At 40.5% G+C, this 20,231-nt stretch overlaps 1 protein-coding gene across 2 annotated transcripts in view; it reads left to right on the top strand.

Moving 5' to 3' along the window:
* LARS2 (leucyl-tRNA synthetase 2, mitochondrial) overlaps window positions 1–20,231 on the top strand; it is a 165,498-nt gene that overhangs the window by 52,679 nt on the left and 92,588 nt on the right. For both annotated transcript variants that reach the window (XM_020987333.2, XM_078151655.1), the window contains 2 exons: window positions 13,469–13,558; window positions 18,908–19,051. In XM_020987333.2, the coding sequence (XP_020842992.1) occupies window positions 13,469–13,558; window positions 18,908–19,051 (234 nt within the window). The remainder of the gene's footprint in view (window positions 1–13,468; window positions 13,559–18,907; window positions 19,052–20,231) is intronic.

Genomic DNA, 20,231 nt, shown 5'->3' with positions numbered 1-20,231 from the left:
GGATGAGCCAGAGGAGGTCACAAGAGGAAGGCAGCAGAACTGTGAGAGCGCTGGGGCTCTGGGTGGTCATAGATGATCAGGGCCGGCTGCAGAGAGCTACAGAACACCCTTCTCGGGCTGTTACTGTGTCCCTCTGCGTGTCTCCCTGGACTTCCTGGTAGTAAACCCTTTACAGGACCTAGGAGGGTGGTGTGCCGTTTTCAGGGAGCCTGTATTCCTTTCCCACATTCAAGGGGTGAGGATCACCTAAGAACCAGGAGGGGACGCCAGCAAACCGCATTAGAGGCAACCCTCCAGAACAAGAAAAGACCTCCTAACTGGAGGTAGGGGGTACCGCCAATGCCAGCCTGTCACATCACATACCCCAAGTGTAATCCCTGGCCCATACTCAGTAAATGTATTCTGTTTAATTTGGTTTATCATAGCTTTCAGAGCTGCAGCCTTAGTTTTCTCTGTGTACTCATTCTTCCCTCTCAATTCCTTCTTCTTGCAGAATTTACTCAGATGAGTTGAGCTGTTTCACGTGTATAACCATTTTTCCCATCATGCCATTCTTCAGTCTGCCAGTACTTGGGGTGGGGGGATCTGCTGCCAGTAGAATCGCCTGTGCTGGGCACCAGTCTGGTTACTTTTATCAGCTAGATGGATCCTTTTCATTGTCTCACATTACTTATACAACCTAGAGGATGAATATCATGAAAACATGCTTCCTATGGTTCTGGTCTTGTTTATTCCAGATTTTTACATAAGATGCACAGTGCACATTTCCTTCCAGAAGAAGAATAATTACAGTAAGCCAGTTTGACTTGGGTAGCTGAAATGCCACAATCTATCCAAATTAAACAGATGATAGATTGAAACCCAAACATCTCATCTTCATCTTAATGGACGCTTTCCTTTCCCCAACTGTCTAGTTAGAGAAATTGTCAGCATTGTTAGACTGTCTTGATGGAGATCTTGTCAACTGGCAAAGACCCACTGTGGATAAATTAAGAAGCGTGTTGTCTCTTGTGTGGTAACGTGTTCACAAATTCTAGTACAGTTTGCAAAAGGGAATGGCTTTCCATGGCCATAAGAATGACACATTTTAAGATACATTACATAGGAAAGCAGCTTAAAGAATAATCTGCAGTTTTCCATGATGCAAAATGAAAAGCTTGTGGTATAGTGAAGAAAAATGTGAGCCAACTTTAAAATGGCAAATATAATTTTCAGTTTTATTAATGCTTCTTCCTTAAATTGGATCCATAATCACAGAGAGCACATACCATTCAAATTGCTTTCAACTTTGTCCATAGCCTGAGGTTTTAAGGGAAAAAACCTTCAGCTGTACATTGTGTGTGTGTGTTTTAAGACACATCTAAGAACTTGTATCTGCCATGTTTTGTAGCTGAGCATTTTAGTATAAAGTTACTTTTTTCTCTAAAGCAAAATCATTTTTTAAAAAGAATAGTTTTTTTCATAAGAATATCAAGCTAAGCATCTATTATCCTGAAAAGAATATCTTTAAAATATTTGTAAAAATTGGCCAACGGTTCTGCCTTAATGTTTCTGTTTTTTAAATATCTTCAAGTTCTGGAATATGTGTGTGATCCCATTCGGATTTACTCAGTGAGGATTTATTGAGCACTTGTTATGTGTCTAGGACTATTTTAGATGATGTGAGGGATACAAAAGCAAACTCCCTCTGGCCTGTAGAACAGCCCAGTTCTGCATTCTCACTGGGGGGAAGGGGCTTTAGCTACAAGTCATGAACATTCCTTCTGTTCCACCTGTACACAGGTACTATGGTTCCCTTTACTTCTCATACTGCCCTGTATCTCTGCCTTCCTATTCTCTACCTACATTTCACTTTTAAGCTACTCCATGTAAAACCTGACAGGGAGGTGATTAGACTAAGTTCAGTTCACATATACATTGGATGGTTGAGTGGCACATAGGCACTCATACTCGTCCACGTCTTCCCTTGGTTGTGTTTTTTTTCCCCTCCTGTTTCTTAGGTTCTAGAGCCATGGACAGGTTACCCCAGCCCTTCTCCCCAGAGCTAGGTCACTAAGACCAATGTCCTGAGCCACTAAGCTTGCTCTCAGCCACATTCGGGACCTCCTTAGTAAACCCTAATGTAGCAAAGCAATCCCAGATACTTTAGAGATACAGGAGTCCAGGGGCCTTAGGCCGAGATTCCACAAAAGCAGCTTAAAAAAAGAATCACGTTCTATGGCTCACACAGTCTGAGCATTGTAAGGAAGCTTGCAGGTTATTGAATTCAACCTTTATGTGAATAGGAAGCCCTTCTACAACATCCCTGACCCTAAGCCCTCTAGTCTCTTTCTCAAGACCTCAGTCCCCTCCCAACTTAGCCAGCAAATTGCTCCCCCTGACTCCCCACCCTCTTTTGTTTTCACTCTCACTGTTCCTACTAGCTCCTTTCCTGCTACCTACAAACATGTCCATATCTCCTCTGTCTTTAAAAATAACTCTCACTTTATCCTACCATGCCTGCTAGCCATCATCCTCCATCTCTCCTCCTTATGGCTGACCCCTCTGATGGAGCTGCTTACACCGATGGTCTCCACTTCCTCTCTGCACGCTCACTTCTAAGCTCTCTGCAGTCTGGCTTCTGACCTCATCATTCAACCAGAAGTGCTGTCTCCAAAGTGACCAATGATTTCTTAACCAGCAAATTGACTTTTTCTCAATCCTTATCTTTCTAGACTTTTCTGTGTCATTTGATACTGTTCATCACTTTATTTTCCTTTTCCTTCTCCTGGACGTCATGACAACGCTTTTTTTCCTGGTTCTCCTCCTGTCTCTCTGACCAGTCCTTCTCTGTCTCTTTTTCTGGTTCTTCATCCATGTCTTGCCCACTGACCACAGGTGTCCTCCCAGGTTCTGTCCTCGGACACCTTCTCTTTTCTTTTTTAAACTATTTGATTTGGTTATCTCCTTATCTCTCTTGAGTTTAGTTGTCATTTCTTTGCAAATGATTCTCAAACCCAAATACTCGGCCTAAGTCTCTCTCCTTAGCTACAATCATCTATTACCAACTACTTCTTAAATAGCTCAACGGGATGTCTCATAGGTATTCCAAACTCAAACAGAATTCGTTATCTTTCCCCAAAAAGCCTTCCATCTTCTAAACATCCTTACTACCATCTATACTACCACCATCTTCCCAGTTACCCAAACTTGAAACCTTGGTGTCATCCTCACCTCCTCACTCAAACTCACTCCACATCTAGTCTGTTACCACATCTTGTCATTTCTGCCTTTATAACATCTCTCATGTATTCCCCCTTTACTCCACTTAGACAGCCACAACCCAAATTCAGACCGTCATCACCTCTTGCCTGAATGATTGCAACAGCCTTCTGTCAGATTTCCCTGCTTTCCTACTCCAATCCATTGACCACTCAGTTGCCAAAGCTGTTTTTCTAAAGCACAGATCTGACCATACCACCTCCCTGATCTGTGAGCTTCACTGTTACCTTCAAGGTCAGATAGATCAAATCCTCCCTTTGGCATTCAAAGCACTTCAGGGCCTGAACTTTGCCTTCTTTCCAGGCTTCTATCATCTTTACTCCTGGGATCTTTACGCACCTGGGATCTAACTCCACTGGCCCATTTACAGTTCCTTGAACACAGCACTCCATCTCCCACCACCAAATTGCAGCTTGACTACTTACCTCTTCTGTGGCCTTGAGCAAGTCACTTGACTGCTTCTGCCTGTTTCTTCCTCTGTCCAATGAAGAAGTGGGCCTCGATCACAGTGGTTTCTTCCAGCTCTAAATGATCCTGGGACTTGTTATGTAAAGCTGGGCGCAGCTGGGCTCACCTCCTGGGATGCTTATTTCAACGGTCTCTGACGCAGATTCAGAGCCAGGGCTGGACTTGGGTATTTTTCCATCTCCATTCTTCAGCTCCTAACTTTCTCTTCTTCTTGATAGCACTTAAATTATTCTTTCCACCCTCTTCCACTCAGGGACCCAGATCATTGCAAAGTTCAAACAAAGTTCATGGGCTCTAGTCAGAATACTGGACTCTTTTAGGAAATAAAGTATTCAGAATGTCTGGCTTTTTAGGCAAGATATATTTATACAAAACCTTTCCCTGTATTAATCATTCAGATATTAGATGGCTTTCATACAGGTAGCTTGGCTAAGCAAATGTGTGCATCTAAGAAGTTGGAACCAAAATGAGTATTTTTCATTGTTTTCTTTTGAAAACGCTTAACAACTCTCCTTGAAAACAAATTGGTAAGTGGGCTTGAATACAAGAAACCTGAGCAATCACAGGTGTCTGGAAGGATGGTAGTTATATAATGAATAGTTGTTGACATTCCTTTACAGCACAAGATAAAGAAAATCACTTGATAGTCTGTTAGAAATTTATGATAGGCTAAGCGATGGCCTTTGTACCTCACGCTCGATTTCTGCTAAAATTTCCATTTCCCTTGGTTTTACCCAGATAACTAAGGGTAGCACTGAAGTGCATGTTTCTGAGCCGTTCAGTGGCATTTCAGGCTTCACTATTGCATTTCTGGAGGGCCGTGGCCGTGGCTTGGTGCATCCATCCTCATACAGATGTTACATTTCTTGTAATCTGGCAGCAATGTACATATTCTCTTTTCCCTATCCCCCGCCACAGCCCACAGAGTTAGTGCTGTGGATGGAAACCTTGAACTATAACCATGGGAGGAAAATCGGATAAATACTGAAGGTTAAAAAAAATCAGTAAGGATCCCTAAGGCAGCTTTCTATTCTCATATTTAATGCAGTCCTTTGTAACTTGTTTTCAGAACACCTCCACCACAAAGCCTCTCAAAATGCAATTAGAGAATGGGGCGGGGGAACAAAGCCATTACCATATGCCTCCTTTTAATCAGTTACAATAAGCAACAACTGACAAAAATACTTATTATATAGACTCCTTTTAAAAATTAAAGTGACGAAAGGTAAATGGATTTACCCCCCTTTCCTCTCTCAGAGCTTCATTGTTTTAAACCTAGGGCAGATGACTCACACTGTGACATTGCTGGTAAGTGGGAGTTGATGCCTTGTCATTAGAAACAATGATGCACAGTATTTTGCTAACCTTCCTTGCCTTATTTATTTTTCAAGATGCAAGCCTGCTCCATGGCTGACTTGACAAATATGTTGGCAGTTTTGGGGTTTTGTTTTTTTGGGTGGGGTTTGAGTGGGGAGTGGGTGGGGAGTTGCTTTTGATGGGCAAGCTAAATTTTGCAGAATTGTAATGGTAAGTAAGGGATGGCTTTGACTGATTTCAGCTATTCATTGATCTAGGAACAGACCTCTCTGGTGATGTTTGTTCTTTTGGAGATAGATTTTTTTATAATGTCAGTTTCATTCCTGGTGAGAGTTTTCCGAGAAGAGGAACAGTCTGGAGTATGCTTCTTTTGGGCGAGTTATGCAAGGTGGTGAGTGGGAAGCAGCTCCGGTCTTTGTACTCTGAGCAGACTTTGGCCTCCTCTAGCCTCAAGAAATTCCTGAGTCTACCCCTTCAGTGACCCCTAGATACCCCCATTTTGCCCACTCCACACCGTTTCTCTGCCTATTTTGATCTTTGTTTCTTTCTTGAGCACTTTGCTTAAAAACACCAACTCCAAAATGGGAAAACTGCATTTTGAAAAATTCCCATATCCGCAGTCTTTTCCATCCTAATGTTCTGCCCCTTACCCCTGCCTTTGATTACCAGGAAGAAATTTTTCTACACTCTCTGGCAAGTACTCTCAAATGACCAGGAGCAGTTAGGTGGTACAATGGATAGAGTGCTGGGCCTGGAGTCAGGAAGACTCTTCTTCCTGAGCTCAAAGGTGGCCTCATACATTTACTAGCTGTGTGACCCTGGACAAGTCACTTAACCCTGTTTCCCTCAGTTCCTCATCTGTAAAATGAGCTGGAGAAGGAAATGGCAAACCACTCCAGTATCTTTCTCAAGAAAACCTCAAATGAGGTCATGAAGAGTTGGAGACAACTGAAAACACCTGAACAACTCCAGTGACTGACTGTTCGTGGACTGTGTGCTTCGTGTTAAAGTAAAAGATTATAGGGAGTCCCTTCTTTCGTTCCCATAGTAAATGTCTTTGAATTGGAAGCAAACACACCTTAAACTGAACTCATTTGATAGAGTAGGGAATGTTCAACCAAAACCCTACTGGATTTCACTTAAAGGGTCTAACTACTATGTGTAGTGTCATGGAAAAAGTATTAGATTAAGAATCAAGAGCTTCTGAGTGTTCCAGTCTTGCCTATGCCCCAAACTCATGTAAGCAGCCTTGTCCAATCCTTTTATCTGTATGAGTCCCAGTTTCTTCATCTGTAAGATGAAAACACGAAGCGAGGTGATTTTTAAGGTTCCTTCCAGGTCTTTGGATGTGATTTATCAGTCACAGGCTAAAATACTCTTGTTTTTTGTTTGTTTACTTTAAATAATGGAAGTAGGCTTTGCTACCATTATAATCTTTCAGGTCAGGTTTTAAAAAGTCCTTAGTACCTTCTATGAATAAGGTAATGTACTAGGTGCTGGCAGTCTAAATCTGATAGACAGCATAGGCACTCCATAGAAAGAGCTTGCAGTCTCATTTTCAGCCAGAATGAATTAGGCAGGCCGCTGTAGCTCAGCTTCCTTTGAGATCTTTGCATTACTGGATCATCGTGCTGAGAGAACAAAGATAAAACTTGGTTGGTTTTTTAATTTGACCGCCATTATTAGAGTTAAAGCTGTATGCCTTGCAGGCTATCATAGGCTTAATCATAGGGTCCTTAGAGGCCATCTGGTCCAAACTCATCTTTTTCCAAACTGACACTGAAGCCCAGCAAGGTTAAGTGATTTGGCCAAGGTCACACGGGTGGTAAGAGCAGAGCAGTTATTAGAACACAGAGCTCTAACTTCCAGCTGCATCTCCACGGTTGGGTTTTGGGAGAATGTATCTTCTCATTGTCTGAGTTCAGCTTAATGTTAATATGTTTAATGTTTTAAATTATTGTAAGATAGAATGTTATGTTATTGAAAGGTAGAATTTCAGTGGAGAAGAATGTGCATTATAGAGATCTTACATTCATAAATTTGGTTTCCTCATAGTTAGCATTTTATACAGCACAGGAAGCTATTTAATGACTTCATATATGTGTGTGTGTGTGTGTGTGTGTGTGTGTGTGTGTATAGGGGGTGTGGCTGAATTACAGCTGCTTTTGCAGCCATAACTTTGAATTACCTGAATTTTTGCAAAAATAATAATGTTGCTTTAATGTAAGTTTGTGTCTTTCAATTCCTTTTTTTTTAAATCAAGGAAGATTAAAAATGAGAATGGAAAATGTTGCTTAGAAGAAAGCAAAGAACTGCCTTGATCTGACTTAACTGATCATTTCAATGTAATACTTTATGGATTGGTGTAATGACACCATCCTCTGTGCCTACCTTTGACTGTTATGGGCAGCAGGAAGCCCAGCATAGACAGTGGTTTGTGTGGGGGCTGGATTGAGCTTGTGCGGTAGCAGGAAGGGCAGCATTTCCAGTTTAAATGAACTAGGTTGACATGGAGACTTAGTAGGTAACTTCCTGGCTTTGGTGCTTATGGCCTAGTCTTGATTCTCTTTGTTTCAGGTGTTTGGGGATATGGCTTTTTTAAAGCAAGAAAAGGGGACTTCTCCCCGGTAGCATGTTATAAAACCCTTAGCCAGCTCTTTCGTCTCCTTTATCTGGTGTCTCCAAGTCATGGCCATTCTTTCCTTGAAAAGTCTCTCATATCTCTCATATTTTTATGTATGTCTTATATCTGTTGTGTCAATTCTCAGTGCTACTGCTCCCATCTAGGCCCTCATCAACTCCTGCCTGGAGATCAGCCAGAAGTGAGTCTCCTGATAGCTCTCTCTTGCTCGTGTCTACTCTCTAGTGCCAGATTACAAACCCTATTCCTTAATCAGTTGTCTGTTATCTTTCAATGCGTTATTTTGCTCTTCAAAAACCTTCAGCAGCTGCACTTTATAGGATAAAGTTCAAACTCCTTATCATGGCAGTCAAGGCATTTCACCCTGTTTATCCAAACCTCCCTCACATTCTCTAACATAAGCCCTTTATTACAATTAGGCTTATCTCCTTACACTTTATTGTCCTGCAAATACATCATATTCATTCCCTCTTTCACGCTCTTGCTCATACTGTTCTTCCTACCAGAAATTCACCTTCTTCCCCTTCAGCTATTTTTTTTAAACATTTTTAGCATTCTTTTCTTTTTAAATTTTGAGTTCCAAGTTCTCCTCTTCCCTTCCACACCCACTGAAAAGGCAAGCAATATAATATCACTTATACATGTGAAATTATGTAAAACATATTTCCATATTACTTGTATTTCCAAAAAGCCAAGATAAATAAAATGAGAAAATCATACTTCAATTTGCACTCAGAGTTCCTGAGTTCTCTCTTTGGAGGTGGATAGCATTTTTTCATCATGAGTCCTTTGGAATGTCTTCAATCTTTGTGTTGATCAGAATAGCCAAGTCTTTCATGGTCGATCATCATTACAGCATTGTTATTACTGTGTACATGATCTCCTGGTTCTGCTCACTTAACTTGGCATCAGTTCCTATAGTTCTTGCCATATTTTTCTGAAACTGCCTCCTTTGTCTTTTCTTATAGCACAGTAGTGCTCTGTCACAATCGTATGCCACAACGCGTTCAGCCATTCCCCAATGGATGAGCATCCATCCTCTTAATTTCCCACTCTTTGCCACCACAGAAAGAGCTGTTATAAATATCTTTGTACACGTGGGTCCTTTTGCTTTGTCTTTGATCTCTTTGGGATACTGGCCTCATAGTGGGTCAAAGGGTATGCACAGGTTTATAGCCCTTTGGGGCATAGTTCCAAATTGTTCTGTAGAGTGGTTGGGCCAGTTCACTGCTCCAACAGCATTTCATTAGTGAACCTATTTTTCCCTCATCTCCTCCAGCATGTTATTTCTGATAGGTGTGAAGTGGTACCTCAAAATTGTTACCGTTTGCCTTTCTGTGATCAGTAGTGATTTAGGACATTTTTTCACATGACTATACATAGCTTTTATTTCTTCTTCTGAAAACTGCCTATTTATATCCATTGAGCATTTATCAATTAGGGAATGCCTCTTATTTTTAAAAATTTGATTCAGTTCTATCCTCAATATATGTTTGAGAAATGAGGCCTTTATCAAAGAAATTTGCTGTAATTTTTTTTTTTATATTACTTCATTGCCTACGGTATCTTTTAGCATGATGTAGTTTCCCTGACCATAGCCTTATAGAGGAAAAATGTTATGGAGACTCTCTCTAGCAAATACGTAGTAGCTTTCACAACATCTATTTTGGCACAATGGATAGAGCACCGGGCCTGGAATCAGGAAGAACTTACCCCTGTTCGCCTCAGTTTCCTCATCTGTAAAATGATCTGGAGAAGGAAATGGCAAACCACTCCAGCATCTTTGCCAAGAAAACTCCGAAGAGGGGTCATAAAGAGTCAGATACAACTGAGAATAAATAACAACAAAATTTTTTGTACTTCAGGTGATTATCGTGAAATTTGAGCATAGTTTAGTATTTTTTCCATAGCCTTGTAACATCCAGAAATGGGAAAGTTGAAATCTCTTTTGTTGTAGAACTCAGTAACAAATGGTATATAGTACACTTACACCACATAAGTTACCAAAAAAAAAAATTTTGGAAACACCTCTTGTGAAATGATGTTTTCAATAATAACATTTTATATGTAATGTTTAAATAGCATGAAAAAACAGCAGTGTTGTTTGTATTCCTCTGTTTACTGCATATATGAAGGAAGTTGCTTCCTGTACATAGCATAGGTGTGTTGTCAGAAGGCCACATTCATGCTTCCTGGACTTTTCCACAATCACGCCACCCCAGTGTTGGTCCTCTTCACCCTTCCAGCACATGCTGCCTTAACCTTTTAGTCTAGGGGTGTCAAACTCATATAGAAATGGGAGCCGCTAAATCATACGTAAACATTCCTGTGAGCTACATCTTGACTTAGAAAACAACACATGGTTTATGTATTTTTTTTTATTATTAATACATCAACACATTACAGTCAGCTAGCAACTGCATTTTTTCCCACTTTATAGTATTTTATTTTTTCCAACTACATGTAAAGATGGTTTTCTTTCTTTCTTTTTTTTAAGAGGCAAGGGGGATTAAGTGACTTGCCCAGGGTCACACAGCTCGCTAGTAAGTGTCTGAGGTTGGGTTTGAACTCAGGTCCTCCTGACTCCAGGGTTCTATCCACTGTACCACCTAGCTGCCCCTGTAAAGATAATTTTCAACATTCACTTTTATAAGATTTTGTGTTCTAATTTCTTTCCTTCCTCCCTTCCCCGCCTCCCCAAGATGGCAAGCAATCTGATATAGGCTATATGTGTACAATCATATTAAACTCATTTCCACATTAGTCTTCTTGTAAAAGAAGAATCATAACAAAAGGGAAAACCCACGAGAAAGAAAAAAAAGTATGCTTCGCTCTGCATTCAGACTTCATAGTTCTTTCTCTGACTGTGGATAGCATTTTTCATCATGCGTCTTTTGGAATTGCGTCGCTGAGAAGAGCTAAGTCTATCAAAGCTGGTCATTGCACAGTGTGGCTGTTAATGTGTGCAGTGTTCTCTTGGTTCTGCTCACTTCACTCAGCATCAGCTCATAGAAGTCTTTAGGAACTACATTTTCATCTGATTTGGGCTGCACTATATTGTTATGGATCACATACAGACTGTGGGTCAAGTGTTTAAAACCTCTGCTTGAGCCATCTGCCCTCCCCTCCTTCCCCAAAATCCTTCTTGATTGTGTCTTCCAGGAATTATCTTTCTCAGCCCTGCTTTCATACAGTTACTCCCCAAACTATAGTTTCTCCCATTTGTCCTTTAGATCTAACCCCAACTCCCTGCTTCCAGTCAAGTTGGCCCCGTCCACCACCAGCAATAATCAAATGTAACATGGAAACCCACCCATCTACTGAAGGTCCGAATTCTTTCTACATTGTCACCACACAAAGGTTCACGGGGGGCACATAATGTTGCATTGCCCCTTTTTGATAATTTGAAGTTTTTAAAGCAATTCTTAGTGAGGTTTGTTCTTTCTCATTGAGTTTTTACCTTAACTCAAATTGCTACCATCAAGTGACGAGCGGGATCATCTATCACTAGTGCAAGAATAAACATTAGACTTCTTCAGCCATTTACACTTGACACTCGAGGACATTTTAAACTAAAATCTCACCTGTGGATGTTTACAAAATAAGTATATCTGTCATAACAGTTCAGTGGAGATAGAGCTGACCTGACTGAGGATTGGAAGTTTGGCCCCAGGACTGTGGTGATCTCTGCTTTGGCCATTGAGCTGAACCCAGGACTCATTATCTGGCCTCCTTCTGCTTTTCTTCCTTCACACTAGGCCAGGATCAAAGACCTTCATGAAACACCCCCCCCACACACACACACACACACTCACACACACTCAACAGTAGAGTAACCCCTTGGGCAGAGTTGACCTGGCTAAAGGTCAAACACCCCTCGCCTCTGTAGTCAGTCCCCCGGACTCCTAGACTATCGGCCATGGCTAGTGATTTGCCATTTGCCTTCCTGCTCCTGTTCCATTACCTCCACCTCTATCAGCCCTCACAAGGGCCTGCCTAACTAACCATGCTGGTAGTGGAAAACGAGCCTGTAAGCTTTCTAAGGAGAGCCTGGGCTGTTTATCACCTTTGTATTTCCAATAATTCATACAAATTCACATGATAATCACATGAAGACAATGTTGTTTGGTGGAAATAATATTGGCTATGGGGTCAGTTCCTGGGCCAGAGCCTAGGCTCTTCCAGGTGTTGGCTGTGTGACCTCAAATAAGTCACTTAATCTTTCTGAGTCTGTTTCCTTTTCTGTAAAATGAGGAGGTTGAGGTAAGCTGTAGCTGCAGCTTTTACTCTTAAGCTTCTCCTCTGGTCCCTTTTCACCCTAAAGAAAACAAATAGATAAAGGAACCCACCACAGTACCCAAGAAGTTGGCAGAAGAAAGGCCTGGGGGTTGGGCCACAGTTCCTTTTGTTTCCCCCACTGGTTTCAAAGTGCTGCTTTTCATTTGTATAAACTAAGCATTTACTCATTTTTATTCCCAGTTCCTTCCAGTTAAGAACACTATATTCAGTACTTTAATGGATTTGTGATCTCACCGATGTGAGTACTCCTTATGCTGGCTGAAGGCCACCATTTTCTCATCCTGTGCAATAAATGCTTTCAAAGGATCTATCTAAGGTGCTGAAAGCCTTTTTCTAGGTCTTTGAACAGTCCCTGGGTTCCGGGCAGCACTTCACTCAAGCTGTCCATTGGTTATTCTTTGCCAACCCACTTACTTTGCCAATCAGATATCTCCTGGATGAAATCATTTATGTAAACTAATTGTGTACCTTTGGAAATATGGGGCAGCCTACTTCTGCCAACCCTGTATCTTTGCATTGTCCTTTAGGTCATCTGATTCTTTGGTGATTATTATCCTAGTGGTAGCAGTTATTTTAGTTTTAACAAAATTTCACTGGGACAAAACAATTTGGATTCCCTCTCAAGTTCAGTGTGCATGAAAGCATTTCACTAGCAGTGTCAACATTGTTCTTTAGATTTCTTTAAGTTGAGTGAGAACAATGAGGAAGTCCGAAGTCGTGGCTTTTGAAGTATTGTTGCTTTTGTACCTGTGTTCAACAAATTTAGACTTAGGTTACTTTTTCCAGTAATTTATTTAAAAAACTAGGCTCAAAAATAATGTTTTCAGAAGAAAAGATTTAAAAATGATGTTAGTACTTAATTTAAAATTGGAAACATGATTTGCTACATGGTCCATTATTTTTTCCATTACATTTAATAATGCATTTGAGCACCTATTAGTAAGAGTGGAGGACAGCCAGGCTAACATAATGGAACATAATGAGTCTAAAGGAGCTATTAGGACCCAGTTAGTTAATACAAATACAGTGCCTGTTTTCAAAATAAGAATAACAGTAAAAGAAATACATTTTTCCTACTGCTTTTCCTGCTGGTTTCATGTATTATTGCCTTATAAATGAACAGGTCCTACACATACTGATAACCCTCAAAATGTGTTTTGTGTTAGCCGAAATGGCCAAACGTAATTTTCCACCATGTGATTCAGAGGAGATTCATGTTTGTTCTATTGCTTGTTAATTGCTTTTAAGAATTAGCATGTCATTGTCTTCGTGTTCATCCTTGTGGAATATATTCTGGGAAAAGATAGGTGGCATTTAGAAAGTAATGTCTTCTCAGGATAAAATTGGCTCAGATGTTGGTTGGACTAGTGAAAATTTCATAGTTTGATCAACATTAGTGCGGGCTGCCTGATTTTGCAAGGCTAGTGTATCCTCATGAAAAAATGCTTGCAATAGATTATACACTTTTTTTTTCCTTTTCAGGAAGTAACCACTTGTTTGCCGGATTATTACAAGTGGACCCAGTACATCTTTGTCAAATTATACGAAGCTGGACTGGCCTACCAAAAGGAGGTGAGTTTAAATTACTTATGTAATTGTTACATCTTAGGCTTCACTTGGAGCATACTCTTTTGCACACTGAATGTGTTTTATCTTTGTAGAAAGCAGCATTGTTAAATGGAAAAATATTTGTTCAGATATTAGCCATGAAAACAAGCCTACATGCCAGGTCCTTTCCAGCTCTTATATTCTCTTAGGCTTGAAATAAGCCTAAAAGAGATTTGCTATACTCTGTCACTCTTTTTTAATCTCTGTCCCTGTCACTCACTCCTATTTTAGTAGGAGTCGCTTTAATCATATAATCAAGGTTCTTTCTTGTTACCACTTACCTGAGATAGCTACACTGAGAACACTGAAACTCCACCGTCCAAAATAACCAAACATGAATTTTCCCAGCATGAGCTGCCTCTTTTGTCCCTGGTGATGTTCTTCAGAAAAGACTAACCTGGTCACATAGCTGAGGGTGTGTGTGCGATGTCCTGGGAGGGAGGTGGCAGTGACGAGATGGCAGTTGCAGTAACATTTAAAGTGGGGAAGAAAGTTCAGAAACCAAAGATAGCTCTCAAAGCTGTGGTAGATTTCAGTGAAACAATCTTTTTGCTGCCCCAGCTGTCAGCTCTGTTGGGTTTGGTATTACTAATTCATCTTTCTTAGTCCTAAGTACAATGTTGTGATCTTAAGAAGAGTCCTCGAACGGGCTTCAGATATGTTCATTTTGTGCATTGTCCTGTGACGAGAGGCCATCACAACCCAGGGCTTAAATCGAAAAGCTGTTTCGCCGTGCATTTCATTTTATTGATGAGTTACATTCAGATTAGCTTTGAGATAGAAAGCCTGTTTTTGTGGTTAATTTTTTTAAAAGTTTGTTATTTTCAGAAATAAGGATTAATGGTATTATTAGATTTAGGGTAAATGCTCAAAACATGGTATTATTCGTGTTTGACAGAAATTTACAGATATTTGGGCTTTTCTTCCAACAAAAATGGCCAAATGAACAGTTATTCAATCACGCTATCGTCTGCATGTGAAAGTTGGTATTTAGGAAGACAGTGTGAAAAGAAGACAGTTTTAATCATAGCCGTTATAGCCGTGTCTTTGCTTCTTCAGAGGTGTTCCACTAAGATTTAAAATTCCTTAAGAGAAAATTCCTCCTAGTCTCAATAAAACAAACAAAAAAGTTTTCAGCAAGAACATTGTCCATGCTGACGGATTAGTAATTTTGTCTCTTACTCAAAAAGGTATCAGCAATAATAGTTGTATAGCAAGGGTGCTTAGCTTTTTATTTTTTGTGCCGGAGACTTCTTTGACAGTGTGAAGCCTTCTCAGGACCCCTTCTGCAAAGAATGTTTTTAAATGCACAGGTTAAAGTACATAGGATTACAGAGGAGACTGATTATCTTTAAATATAGTTCATGGACCTCAGGTTAAGAATCTAGGTCTTGGAGAAAGTAGTTTGTTTTTTTTTTTATCTTTCACTACCATGGACAGACTGGGACTGTTGGGAGGCCGTACCATATGTAAGCTTATTTTCAGTTTTCTGCCACATCTGCTCTGGTGATCATTTAATAATAATAATAACAACAACAACAATGACAGTTAACATTTACATAGCTCTTACTGCGCCCTAGGCACTGTGCTAGGTGCTTTGCTATTATCTCATTTGATCCTTGTGACAACACTGAGAAGTAGGTGCTATTGTTATTCCCAATTCCCAGATGAGGAAACTGAGACAAATGGAGGTTTAGACTTGCCCAGGACTAGCTACCTAATTAATAACTTGTACCCCCATAGAGCCCCCTTCCCCCCATTTCCCACATACACACTCCTGTACATAAATCCATAGGGCCTACAAGTATAGACCCTGCCTTCAAGAGGCTTACTCTAAATTAATCTGTGTTCTATGACAGTCCACAAAAAGCCAGAAGGCCACTTAGTTTGCCGTTTGAATCAGTTTTAATCTGCCTCTCTTCTGCTACCTGATGGCCGTGAGTATAATTGCAGCAGCATAATCAGTGGTAGGAGCAGGCATGTGGTCTCTGTATTCCCTTCTACTTTGGGGCCATTTGAAACTCATTGAGGCTACATCAGTAGAAGCAATGTGTCCAGAATGAGAGAGGGCGCTAGTCCCTCTGCTTTAGTCAGACCACATTAGGAATATAATATCCAGGTCTGTGTCACATTTTAAGAAAGATGTTCAGTTTGGTGAGCATTTATTAAGTACCTACTGTGTGCCATGCAGTAGGCTATATGCTAAGGCTTTAGAGAGAACAAAACAGACCTTGCCCTCAAAGAGCTTACGTTCTATTGAGAAGGCTATAACATGTCCATTGAAAATTAAATACAAAAAAAAAAGAAAATTAAATACAAGATGTATATGAAGGGGAAAGCAGTAGTTGGGATAGGTTTTCTTGGAGGTTGGGAGGGAACTTGAGCTGATCTTTGAGGGAAATAGGGATTCTTGGAGGCTGAGAGGAGCAAGGAGTGCATTCTAGACCTGGAGGACAAAGGCAGTGGAAAAGCATAAAGACAGGAAGTGGACATTTATATACCAGGAATGATACTTGGACCAGAGAACAAGAGTTGTGAAAGGGAATGATGTGTAACAATCCTGGAAAGATAAGCTAGAGCAGAATTTTAAAGGGATCTGAAAGCCAAACAAAATAGTTTGTGTTTATCCTTGAGGCAAGAGGGAGCCCTTGGCATTTCTTGAGCAGGGGAGTGACATGGTCAGGCCTGTGCTTAAGGAATATCCATTTTATAGCTGTATGGAGGATGCATTGGAAAGGAGGCTATTAGGAAGTTATTACAGTGTTCTGGGTGAGAAGTGATGAATGCTTGAACTAGACTGGTAGCCATATAAATTAAGAGAAGGGGACAAATGTGAAATATATTGTGGCCGTGGAATTGACAGGACTTGCCAGCTGGTTGGGTGTGGGTTGAAGGAGAAGAAAGAATTGAGAATGATACTTAGATTATAAACTTGGGTGACTGGAAGAATGCTGATGCCCTCAATAGAAATAGGAAAGTTGGGAAAAGGGTAGAGTTGGGGAACAGAGAGATGGCCAGGTGATGGGTTTGGTTGCCTGAAGGACCTCCAGTTGGAGACTGGCAGTTGGTGATATAGGGCCAAAGTCCAAGAGATAGCTTGGGGCTGAATATATAGATTTAGAACTCATCAACAGAGATATACATACAGATCTAGAGATTTAGCATGTAATTCTGAAAAATCTACTTAGCCAGGATTGCTTTTTTCTTTTAGTACTGGCTAAGTGAGATTGTAGTATACTTTGAAAGCCTCCACTAATATCTTACTCCAAAATCTTATCATGGTGTGGAAGTAACCTTGAATTTTCAAAGCCTGTACTAGTAAAGCTCAGGCTCTGAAAGGTCCTACCCAAATGGAAGGCTTCAAGTATGGCCCCAGCATGGATTGTATGTCCTTTGTCCAAGGACCAGCACAATTAAATATGGAGCTTATCAGGTTCATTGCAGTATGATTGAATTTTTGCCTAGAGGACTCCTCAAACACCATTTACCAAGTCATGGAAGAGACTGCCATCTGTGTGTGTAGGAAGAGGACCCATACCAGTAAAATCTCAGATCCTTGAATTACTGGAGCCTTATAGCATAATTAATGAAGGTGGAAGATAAACTGTTTTGTCTTTGTTGTCTCTTCTAGAGAACCTGAGGGCTAGCACCTCATTGTTGCCAAAGAGATCAGGACATTTTGATTTAAAGGATCAGATGATGAGATTTCTTGGGGGTTAGAGGGGATGATGGGTGGTGGGAAGAGGGCATGGCCTTCTGAACATGTAATTGTGTTGGTATGCAAACTCCCTCCACCAGCATGTATCTGGCAACTTGTCTGTGACTTAGAGTCTATGGGAGTTTCCTGAGCACGAAGAGGTTTAGCATCTTGTACTAAGCCACAGAGCCATGAAGTGTCAGAGACAGGACTAGAATTCAGGTCTTCCTGACCCTCTGCTCATTACACCATGCTACTTCTCAGGACCTTGTTACATCATAAAAAGTTCCTACTTGTTTTTGAAATGTGGAAGATTAGGTATTTGCTTCTTGTAAATCTCTGAGATCGGGGTGCTCATTGTGTCCTTCTGTCTTTTAATTTCTCTGTAGAATATGTGGTTGCTGAATTTTCATTTCAGATGATGCCCTTAACTATGCAGGTTGTTCCCAAAGTCTTAGTGCAGTTTTAAGCTGTTAAAGCTTGAAATAGGGGCAGCTAGGTGGCTCAGTGGATAGAGCTCTGGCCTTGGAGTCAGGAGGACCTGAGTTCAAATCCAGCCTCAGACACTTGACACTTACTAGCTGTGTGACCCTGGGCAAGTCACTTAATCCCGATTGCCTTGCCATAAAGAAGAAAAAAAAACTTGAAATTTGGGATGTCATGGAGTTGCCAAATGACACTGTGGCAATTTCTCTTTGACTGATATTAATTTGATTTGATCTCGTTAAAGACAGTAAATTGGGCTTGAGTAAAACTGTTTTGAGGGGCTTTACTGAGAAGAATACTTTATATTTATTTCTTCTTGTAAGCAGTGCATTTAGATAGATAGATAGATAGATAGATAGATAGATAGATAGATAGATAGATTTTTTTTTTGGTGAGGGGATCCTACTTGAAGAAATTAAAGCTATATCTATCCGTTTTTCTCCTTCCATCTCTGTCATCCAGCTTGTCAGCTGAGGCAATACTTGATCTGTGTACATTTTCTCTTTTGTAAAATTACAACCTTGGAAACCAATTAGCTCTTTTTTGTGTTTTAGGTTACTTTACAAGAATCTCTTGCAGACATCGTTTATTAAATTTTCATAAACTTTGCCTTTAGCCAGATTTTCCCAGGTTATCCCACCACCTCTTGGATATTCACTCTCTGCCATGTTCTCATTTGTCTCAAAAGTGTGACTACAACTGCCAGGAATAGGGAGTATCTCCAGAGAGGCATGAATGCACTAAAGAAACTAAAGATCCTTATCCTCTGTGACTCCAAGAATTAGGAGAATACTATGGATATGTTCCTAAAGTCACATAATTCTGCTAAATTATTCATGTCCTTTTTCCCTTTTTCCTTCTTTTCCAAAATTTCTAAACCTGTAAACTCATTTCCTGAGATAAAGTACTGTTTACTAAGCTGCTCCATGTTCTTCCTAGAGAAAAGTTTAAATGTTTCTAGCTCGTTCGCTTTCAGATGGCCAATCCTTTCCCTGCGTAATTTTCGGGAGCGGCAGCTCCTAGCCTGAGAGCACAGTTGTCGAATTTGCTAAATAACTTCCTCAAGCAGTAATGAATCCTGGGGTGGTCCTCATTCTATGGCTCCTCATTCTGTTTTGTGAATTTTGCAGGCCTTGGTTAATTGGGACCCAGTGGATCACACAGTGCTTGCTAATGAACAGGTAGATGAGAATGGCTGCTCGTGGCGTTCAGGAGCAAAAGTGGAACAGAAGTACCTGAAGCAATGGTTTATTAAGACAACTGCTTACGCAAAGGTGAGTGTACTACAGGGGCTCCTAGATCTGTGACATTGAGACATTTGGGCACCATTGGAAAGGGAAGCCAGTGGAAATAAGCAGCATCACTTCCTGGCATGTCAGTGAACAAAAAGATGGTAGATGAATTTCAGAAAGGATGCACAATTGTGTAGGAGAGAAAGAGCTGGACTTGGGATCAGGAGACCTGGGTTTGAATATAAGCTTTGAGACTGGACTAGTTTTGTGACTCTGGAAAAATCATTTAACCTCTTCCTATTTCAGTTTTCTCATGTGCAATACCAAGTCACAGTATTTCGTTGCTCACCTTGTAAGACTGTTGTGGCAAAAGGGCTTTGGGTACCTTAAAACACTATAAATTTGACTGCAGTGTGAGCTAGGGCAGAATATCTCCCCCATGACAAAATAGCCCCCATGATGTTTACAAGATGCAGAACTGTAATTACAATTACAATCAGAGAACTGTGAGTGATTGCAGTTCAGTTCCAATTCATGAAAGAAAACTGGCTGTCATTGATTGTCTCCTGAAGAAGCTCAGTGTGTTGCAGCAGCTAAAAACAAGCAAAAAACCCAATAAAGTGTTCAATGTGACATTAAAAAAAGCAAAGCAGAAAAGATTCTCCTACCTTTATACAAAATCATGATGTCCTGTTCTGTTCACTGCAGCGTAAGAAATATAAAGAAACTAGAGAGCAAGGCCTAGCACAGGGCACAGAAATCAGCAGAAGTAGAAAGGGCTACTGTCTGTCATGACGGATGAAAAATTAGGGATCTAAAGGTTGGAAAGGCAAAGAAGAGATAGGCCTGAAGTCCACCACATCATGCCAAGGGATGCATAAAGATTTGGTCGTTCGATTCTTGAGCACTAGATTGATGGCACGTCCCCTAAAGCTTCAGAAAAGTGCATTTAAGATGAAGGAAGGACCCCTTCACATAGCCATAACTCATAACAAGAGATGCCATAGACTGAAAATATAAATATGCTCAAGAAAGTTTTAAATTCTTGAATAAGAGGGTTAAGAAACTAGAACTCTCAAACTAGATTTGCTTTGATGTACATTCCTAATCTTAGAGTTTGACATCAGGGAGAATATGGCCCTTTATACCCTTGTCAGAGAATAAGAAACTGGGTCATGGGTTAGACCCATGTGAGAGGTAAAACACAAATGTAAATTACTTT

This window comes from Phascolarctos cinereus, unplaced genomic scaffold, assembly GCF_003287225.1.
Source record: "Phascolarctos cinereus isolate Bilbo 61053 unplaced genomic scaffold, phaCin_HiC Scaffold_1;HRSCAF=81, whole genome shotgun sequence".
Classification (NCBI taxonomy): domain Eukaryota; kingdom Metazoa; phylum Chordata; class Mammalia; order Diprotodontia; family Phascolarctidae; genus Phascolarctos; species Phascolarctos cinereus.
This window is presented reverse-complemented; position numbering and strand designations above follow the sequence as displayed.